General features: G+C 31.7%; 2 protein-coding genes across 4 annotated transcripts in view; one reads left to right on the top strand and one right to left on the bottom strand.

The window, feature by feature from the left end:
- The window catches only part of LOC108693137 (E3 ubiquitin-protein ligase UBR3), a 30,624-nt gene extending 28,696 nt beyond the window's left edge, over window positions 1-1,928 (bottom strand). The window contains exon 1 of one of the 2 annotated variants that reach the window (XM_018201885.1): window positions 1,014-1,928. In XM_018201885.1, coding sequence (XP_018057374.1) covers window positions 1,014-1,254 — 241 coding nt within the window. In that variant the 5' untranslated portion in view covers window positions 1,255-1,928. The remainder of the gene's footprint in view (window positions 1-1,013) is intronic. The other variant, XM_018201886.1, reaches the window with a different exon arrangement.
- A 2,741-nt stretch (window positions 1,929-4,669) lies between these two features.
- LOC108693123 (PXMP2/4 family protein 3) lies at window positions 4,670-8,258 on the top strand. 2 transcript variants are annotated; one of them, XM_018201870.1, is made up of 6 exons: window positions 4,670-4,777; window positions 5,503-5,640; window positions 6,834-6,929; window positions 7,004-7,151; window positions 7,755-7,874; window positions 8,140-8,258. In XM_018201870.1, the coding sequence occupies exons 2-6, from the start codon at window positions 5,543-5,545 to the stop codon at window positions 8,224-8,226; spliced, it is 549 nt and encodes a 182-aa protein (XP_018057359.1). In that variant the 5' UTR covers window positions 4,670-4,777; window positions 5,503-5,542; the 3' UTR covers window positions 8,227-8,258. The 2 variants fall into 2 exon arrangements, with proteins under 2 accessions (XP_018057359.1, XP_018057358.1); XM_018201869.1 differs by having other exon boundaries at window positions 4,670-4,794.
- The last annotated feature ends 917 nt before the right edge of the window (window positions 8,259-9,175 follow it).

The raw sequence follows: 9,175 nt of genomic DNA, 5'->3' as shown, positions 1-9,175 counted from the left end.
AATTGTATTTATTAATAAATATTATTATTAATAAATATCATTGTTCTTACTGTTTTCCATTTTTAATTTAACCATATTAATGTGTAAATTATATAAGTTTGACTTTAATTTTTACAACATTCCATACTTTGTGTTGCAAATTAAATTTCAATAAATATTTGCAATAAATTTCTTCAATTAATCAATAGAGATTTCTAGCATTAACATTTTGTCTCAGCAAGTAAACATGATTGCAAAATTATGCTTGACCTGCAGCGTCAATACTTCAATACTTTGAAAAAGACACACAATATTTACAAGTAATGACAACAAATAGGAACAATGTTCTATAAAACATTGTAAATTTTCTATAGAAAAATACATTATTTTATATTGACACATTACAGTATCTGTACTACCTCGATAACTTATATTATCTATTTAAAATATTTAATAATAAAAACTTCTACATAAGTCTATTGTCTAATGTCAAAAATGAAAATAAAGCGAGTGATAAGAGTTGACATCAAAGATAATATATACTTATCTTAATAGATCAATCTTAATTTTCCACAACAAAAAGTTGTAAATACAAAAACGTATAACAATGTACTTTTCGATTCTAGTTTGAGTCTTCATCAGCAACATTTTAACTTAAAAATTAAGAAACTTACGTGATGAGACCTTATCATGTCCATGTAAAATTATTTTATTTATGTCCTAGTTTATACCACTTGTTTAATACTCATATAATTAGCAATTTTCTATTAAATTATCTTAATTTCGACAATACCTGTAAATGTATATACATTTAATTGATCATCTTGATTTATTATTATATTGTACCACCTTAGTACACTCGTATCCTTCAGATGCACTGACAAAATTAAAACAATTTAATAAAGAATTATAAATTTGATATAAATAATTAAACAATTGGTGTAAATTTATAGGCCTATATTAAGCTATTAATTTCATCATTAGTTATACATCCTTCTTTGCAGGACCATATTTTTTTTATTATGAATAACCACCTGTATTGGCGAATTCGTCGGGTGTCCGGCCACCAGCCATGAGCCACTTGCACCAATCGATGGTCTCCCAGTCATCGATGGGTTTGCTGGGATTCAGCAGGACATCCAGCAATTCATTGAGATACGGCGGATTCGTATTAGTCCCGGTGTCCCGACCAGTAGCCAGGCTGATGTAGGCCGCTGCTCCGCATTTGCCCTTGCCCATTAGCACCTGGACATCGCTGCTGGAGGTCGAGGCCATCCTGAGCCCGGTTGTCTACCTTAGAAGAGGACGTCGTCGTCGTCGTCGTCGTCGTCGTTGTAGTCGTCGTCGTTGTCGTCGTCGTCGTCGTCGTCGACGTCGTTTACGATCTCCTTATAGAGCCGTTCGAGACTTTTATTTATTTTCGAAGCAGGGAGGGCCCACGGAGACCAGGACCAAACGCTCGGTCAGTGGCCCCATATCAGCAGCGGGAGAACGCGTCTCTTTCCGATTCGGAGTGTGCCGTCGTCGCCGTCGTCGTCGTGACCGCGGCCGACGGCATGACGAAGTCGGCGACTCCGAGCTCAAGCTCCCTCGTTAACGTTAACTGACGTTAACGGCGCTACGATCCCCGTGCACGGCAGACCACGACGATTTATAACACGCTCGATGATGCCTTTATTCTGGGAATGAGGCGCTGGGAGTACGATGATTATTTGTACGAACGGATTGCGCTCAGTGAGCGAAATAGTGCGACGACACGATATACGATTTTACGATACACGATACGATTTATGTAGAATATACGACACGCGAATCGCGATAACAGCACGACACGACAGACACGACAAACACGATTCGGACACGGGTACCACGCGATCCACGTATGATATGACGGACTAACGATCAACGCGAGTCAATCGATCAACCGTTTCGCTGAGAAAGATAGAGAGACCAGGAAACCGATGACCGAAGTGATGTAGGGATTAGATAGTCCCACTGGCGCGTCCACTTCAGTCCACTCGATTTACTGCTTGCTCGGTGATAGCTGAGCGGTCTGCTTTATCGACGTGGTAAGATATCTGATGATGCGAGTTGAATAAAGTCTATGCACAAGATGCGTTTCTTGTGTTAAGATATATCCACACAACTTGCATAGTCGCATAAACGTATGCATAATGGAAATTATCCAATAACATTTTATGTGTGTCTTTATAAGAGAAATGCGATTGGATAATTTTCTTTATGCATATGGCTATACAAGTTTGTGTGGAATGGCCCTAAACGGGAAGCACAGACTCTTGCATAACGTAATACGTAATGCATGAGAAAATATACCAATCAAAGTTCTTCGTTTCCTTCCTTTCCATGAAATAAAGAACTCTGATTGATTAGATTTTCTTATGTCTTAAGCTGGTTCTATATTAGTCGCAAGCCGATCGCAAGTTTGTTGCGACAATCAATCTGAAGCTTGCATTTTGAAATCAATGCTTCATATTGGCTGTCACAACGAACTTGCGATCGGCTTGCAATTAATGTAGAATCGGCTTTATGTATTATGCGTTATGCAAGAGTCTGTGCTCTTCATTTTATGAGCTTTCTACAATAAGCCATTAGTCATAAATCAGAAGTCAGAAGCTGGAAATTGACCAATCACAGTCATCAATTTCCAACTTTTAACTTCTAATTTATGACTAATGACTTATTATAGAATGGCCATAAAAGGCCTATAATGGTGTAGCCACAATACACGATTTTTGATAAATTGATATCATTATTCCTTATTCCTAAATTCTTATTCCATCTATTGTAGCTGCACCTTAAGAGTTATATTTTTATACTTACTTGCGATGGCTTTGAACGCGCGTGGCGGGAAGACTGAAAGATAACGTTGAAGGGACAACATAAGGGGTAACATTGAAAAGTGCCTGGAGTGCCTTTGATTGTGTATTTTGAAATGAGATGAAAATTACGAAAGTGAGCAATGATTACTAGGTATTAACCAATTAAATTATGAATATTCTAATGAATTTGTCCTTTTGTAATTTTCACCTTAATTCAAGATTCACAATCTACCCCCTGCTTACGGTTGAAATCTGGGGGGACATGATCATGTGACCATTTAGAAGGTTCTGCTTAAGTCATAAGAAATTGATCAATTACAGTCGAATAATTTCTTCAATCATCAATGGCTGCATTGAATGGACTCAACAATTGCAGTGAACACTCACTGCTGATTTATTCTTTCAAATTCAAAATACTGATTGGATGATCTAAAAGAATATACCAATGACTGTGTTCAGTGGACTTAACAGTTAAGTGAGTGCTCGCTATTATTTATGTATTCTTTTAGATCATCAAAGTATTTTAGATCTGGAAGAATACATCAATAACAGCGAGCGCTCACTGCCATTGACTGCCATTCAGTAGAACATAACATATAACGGTTTTGCAACCATTTTGATTATCTGCTGAGATAGGACCATTCCTTTTGATCTAAAAGCATAACCCAATCAGCAAGAAAAGGAAGAAAACTTCCAACAATTGTAAAATAAATATTCTGCTGAACGCAGCCATTCAATTGGTACTGTTATTATTATTTGCCACAGAAATTACATTATATATAATATATAAACTATGTTGTACAATATTAGAAATTTTTAGTGAGCGAGATTATAATTGATTAAATTAATCGAGGTTTATTCAAAGTCACTCTTTGGAAGGTATTCATAATCAGATCTTTATATTAAAGACCGTTTTAAGGCCGGTATCTCATGGAGCGGAAATTTACAGCGGAACGGAACAGTGAGACCAATCACAACTCTGCATTATTTTGCTTTCTTTTCTGCGGTCGTGATTGGTCTCGCTGTTCCGTTCCGCTGTAAATTTCCACTTCATAGGACGTCAACCTAATGCTCATATTCAGGCCTTATATTTAAAGCTTCCTTAAATTTATCTTTAGATACTCTACGAATTATTTCATTGGTTGCTGAGCATCTAAAGATAAATTTAAGGAAGCCTAAGTACAAAATCTGACTATGAATACGGGCATTAGTCTTAAGAAATTACGAACTAATCAGCGAATCATATTAGCATCTTAAGATATTATTTAAGACAGTCTTGAAATAAGAACGGACTATGAATACTTACCGCTATATTGAATACTTTTAGATGTTCTATTCTTTGTATGATTATATTATTATATATTAAATCACTTTTGCAATTTAGGTATGTAACTAATAATAAGTATTGCAATTATGATATGCGCGATACTCTAATGCATGGTCTACAATGGACAGTAACAGTAGTTGATTAAGGCATAGAAATCGACCAATCATAGTTCAATGAAAAAATAATCAATGAGAAAAATAATCAACTATGATTGGTCGATTTCTACGTCTACTCCTTAATCTACTACTGCTATTGTCATTGTAGATCGTGCATTACAATGCTTCCAACGAGTACCTACTTTATACTCCGCACGATGATTTATTTACTACCACGTCGCATCTTTTACACGGTAGAGAAGATAGAGAATATATTTTCCAGAGATTACATATAAAACAATCACGTGGTAAAGGGATAATCTATATAAACATCGGTTTTTGTAACATCGGCATTGAGTAAGATTGACCGAAGCTACAGATTTGAGTGTCCCGCTTCTTCGTATCCAAATCGATCCCAAATTGATCTCTCGCGTTTTGTCAAACTCGCGATTGATCAGTTCCGAAAGAACTGAAGAACAGGTTCGATTTTTCGCCAATTCGGGTTGAAGGTCGTACACAAATTTCATAGATCAATCGTACGTGTCTCGATCTCGTATGTATATTCTACAGAGTCAATGAAATATTTTTTCCCAATTATTTAAATTAAAAATCTTGTAAAGATTGAAGCGATTACTGATACTCTGGAAAAACTAAAGTCGAAGTCTGATTCGAATCGAGGTTATAAAGCCTCGTAAATTCTCAAGAGATTTCGTAATTAGGCAAATTTTTTTAAATTCATCGATTAATTGCATATTATGTGCAGATTTAGTTTTTCTGAAATAAAAGCATTTGCGCATAATGCGATTGCTCAATCATACGAATTAAAAAAACTCCACTATTTTTGCGCATTCTTGGTATCATTCAAAAGTTCATTCGAACTATGAAGTTGTCGTATTCGAGACAATTCGTGACAATTCTTGACAGCTGAAAAAATCGATTGTCGAATTCTGGCCCAATCGAGTTGCACAGGTAGATTTCTAAAAACTCGTTCAGAGAGAAGAGAGAAAGTTTTGTAATTATACAAGATATTTATCAGAACACTTAACATATTCGTGCTCTTCATACATCTATTGTTTTTATACAAATCGCAATGGAATAAATACAAAAAAAATTGTCGAAAATGCGACTCATCTTAAGAGCGATATGAAATGATTCAATCGAGACCTACTATTTATCAGCTGACGGTGGTTTGCACTTTGCACCGCTTTTTATCGCATGATCCGTGTTTTTCGCGACTCATCGTACAAATCGTGTCTTCTAGGTCTAAAAAGTTGAGAACATATAGCAATTGATACGAAAAAATGGTGCTTTCCAAACCTGTCAATATCTTTTATGGTCTCATCGGCGCATATTTACAACGGCTCTACTACAGTCCTTTAAAAACAAAAGCTATAACGAGGTAACAAGGCAGAATCTTGCTACATAATAAACTCTAGATGTATACATGACAATATATAATGTCCATTTATATTAATATTATACTTCAATCTTGGTTCAACTAATTCTTTATCTTTTTCTAATTCTAAGAAATAAGGCTCAATTCTATTAATGTAAGATTCATTTAATTTTTTTTAAATTTCGGTTCAATTTTTATTTTCTTTTAGTTCTAAGAATTAGAAAAAAAAAACGCTAAGTTAAACTGAGAGATTAAAGTTAATCTTATACTACATTAGTAGAATTAGGTTTTGTACAGATATATCTTTTGAGTTTAGTTATGTGAGTAAATACACTTATGATGTTTTTTTAGATGTGTGTGTATGTGTATATAAATAAAATATAAAAAGATATTATACATTATTAATCATTATTGCCAGTTGTAATATAATGCACTGCATGCATTATATCACAGCAATTGTGATTAATGATATAATATTTTATCTTTTTTATATTTTAATTATATACAACACACACACACACACACACACACACACACACACACACACACACACACACACACACACATCTATCAAAAAACGTGTATTTACTCAAATAGCTAAATTCAAAACAGATATCACAAAGTTTATAAATTTTGTTGATAGTATGTCAGCAAGATATAACAGAATTCATTAACAAAATATGTGATGGCAGATGCAAAAATTAAACAGAATGTTTCATAATTATTTAAATAATATTCCATTCAAGAGTTACAAAATGACAAATTTTGCATCAATATGCCATCAGATTATATCTGCAAATAAACAAAACATTTACACTTATTTCCATAATTCATGATTAACTCTTAACCGATGTTCAACTTATTCCTTATTTTTTTCCAATTCTAGAATTCTAGAAAAGAGATGAGGAATAAGTTAAATCTTGATTAACAGTGTGAATTGTGAAACTGGACCTTAATATATTTGCAGTCAATCTGCCATAATATTCTGTTGGCAAACTATCAACGTATTAATATTAACTCTAGCTGCTTACTGGATATTTATTTATATATTATATATATGTGTATTATATATGTAGACAATATTTCAGTGAACATGTTTTTATAAACCTAATTTATTATAATATATATATGTTTAAATTATTATATATTGTTAAATTAGGTAATGATAGAAACAAGAAATGTATAATTATTTTTAGTTGTATTATCGGCGCTCTTGGAAATGTGGTATCTCAGAAATTATCCGGCGTCAAGCAGCTTAATGAAGACAGTATCTTGGCTTTTGCTCTATTTGGGTGACTATCATATGCACTGTTAACAAAATAGCTTTGAAAAATTTACGTAATCTCATGCACGAATGTTGTTACAGATTATTGTTTGGAGGTCCGGTACCCCATTACTTTTATACATATATACAATTGTTTGTGAAACATCCTCTAGGAATTCTTCTAATAGAGAGACTTATTTACACACCGTGTTTCCAAGCTTTTGCACTTTATCTACTTGCCATCTTTGAGGTATGAAGATCATAATCTGTTGCAATAGCTGCTTTTGTAAGCATAAGATAAAAATGTATTATAATGCCGTGAATTAAACAATGCTATCTAAACATAATAATATTAAATAATATTATAGAAAATTATTAGGCAAGCCTACGTACATATACATATAAACATGTAAACTATAGACTATGTATTGTATATAGGCATACATGTAAAAGTAAATGCCTTATATGATCTTCCGCGATTGTTAGTGTATAAATAATATATTTATATATTAATATTTACAAAGAAAATATAATTCACAAACAATTGGAATGTATTTACTAAAATTAATTGCAAATGTTTCGACTCTAAATCTTTTTTGTGCAGAAATCAAGTATAAACTCTATTTGCAGAATCCAAATGTTTGCAGTTAACTTTGTTTAATAAGTACAATCCAACTGTTTGCAAATTACTTTATCGCTTTATAAATATATTATTTATACATCAACAACTATAGTATTTCATACAAATATTTTTACTTATATTTGATTATGCTTGGAGACTCACAAAAGTATTTTAATTTATTATGTTTGACATTCTTTTGCAATTTAACATTAAAGGGAAATCTGTTTGCAGGGCAAAACCCATCAAGTGGCATATGCTCAGATGCAAAAATTATATTTACCAACATTGATGGCTAATCTGAAATATTTGACATTGTTTCACTATATCAACATAAGATATGTTCCACCAATGGTAACATGCATATTATCTTATTGCAATACTTTCTAGATATTTCTCTATTTTCATATAAAAAAATCTTAATTAGAAATTCCTTTTCAATTTATATTTATATATACATATAAAATATAAATTGAAAATTTTTTTGTTTTATATTGTATTTTTCTTTTTACTCTTTATATATTTTATATTATTTTTTTGATATTAAAATTATTTATAGACAATATTAAAAATTATTGGAAGCAATTATTAATAACAATTATTGTTCTTTTTTTTTCAGTTGAGAGTCTTGATAGTCAATTTGATTAATTTTGTATGGATTATCTATGTTGCCAATAAAAGAGCAAAAGCTTCGAAAGAGAAATAGAAAAACACGAGGATCTATTGTAATTATTATTATAAGTATTTTTATAACTATAATGAATAATATATACGTTAATGAGTATGTATTATGATACTTCTTGATCATCTTTAAAAAATCAAGAGCGATAAAATAATTTTACACAAATACTTGTAACAGATTTACTAAGTACTAACGACACTCTTATTGTACAAAGTGAAATAATATTATGTGAGTAATATTATGTAATACATTCCATCGTTATATTTGTTGATGTTGATCTAAGAAATGTACAAAGTATACCAATTTATTATATATTTAATACACATTAGAAGGGTGTAATATAATTGATATTATTTTAGAACTATTCTCTTGTTATATCATTTCTTTTTTCGATACTGAGTTTATTAATGGAATGAGTTTATTAATGGAATATTAACATGTATTTATTTATAATTTTTATTTAGTTTTAATTGTTTATGATGTTAGAATTTAAAGCACTTAAGATCCAGTTTTGAACGTTTTATTTTTTACTTATTGTGTATTATACACATTATATATCTGAATAAATTGTTTATTACTGTTAATTTTTTCAAAAGTTGGGGAACCAACTTCACACGGATAAAGCTACAACATATCAAAATTTCAGTCAATTTTACCAAAAACTCAAATTTTATGAGATTATGGCAGGGTCTTTTGTTACAATAAATGATTAACTGTAACTATATTAAAATTAAAAATAAACAATCTATACAAAGTCAATAAGAATCATAGGCTAATGATTAAAATCTATATCATTAATCGACTGTATGGAATCTTCTTTATTTTGAACGTTTCGGAGTCTTCTTCAGCAATACATATCTCAAATCTTAAATCATTGAATCTTCCGTCACATGTGAGTCATAAGTTCTCAACTGAAGTAGATCCTGATTTGACTGAATTAAAATTGAATCAATAGGAAAAACTAAATCCCAGC

Source organism: Atta colombica, unplaced genomic scaffold (genome assembly GCF_001594045.1).
Source record: "Atta colombica isolate Treedump-2 unplaced genomic scaffold, Acol1.0 scaffold88, whole genome shotgun sequence".
Classification (NCBI taxonomy): Eukaryota; Metazoa; Arthropoda; class Insecta; order Hymenoptera; family Formicidae; genus Atta; species Atta colombica.
The sequence above is the reverse complement of the archived record's forward strand: the minus strand, read 5'-3'. Positions and strand labels throughout refer to the sequence as shown.

What these genes read in the sequence shown, in the direction of transcription:
- LOC108693123 (XM_018201870.1), top strand. Translation starts at nt 5,543, where the DNA reads ATGGTGCTTTCCAAACCTGTCAATATCTTTTATGGTCTCATCGGCGCA. An exon ending in AAAACAAAAGCTATAACGAG is followed by an intron (nt 5,641 to 6,833) that starts GTAACAAGGCAG and finishes AATTATTTTTAG; the next exon opens with TTGTATTATCGGCGCTCTTG. An exon ending in TAAGATATGTTCCACCAATG is followed by an intron (nt 7,875 to 8,139) that starts GTAACATGCATA and finishes TTTTTTTTTCAG; the next exon opens with TTGAGAGTCTTGATAGTCAA.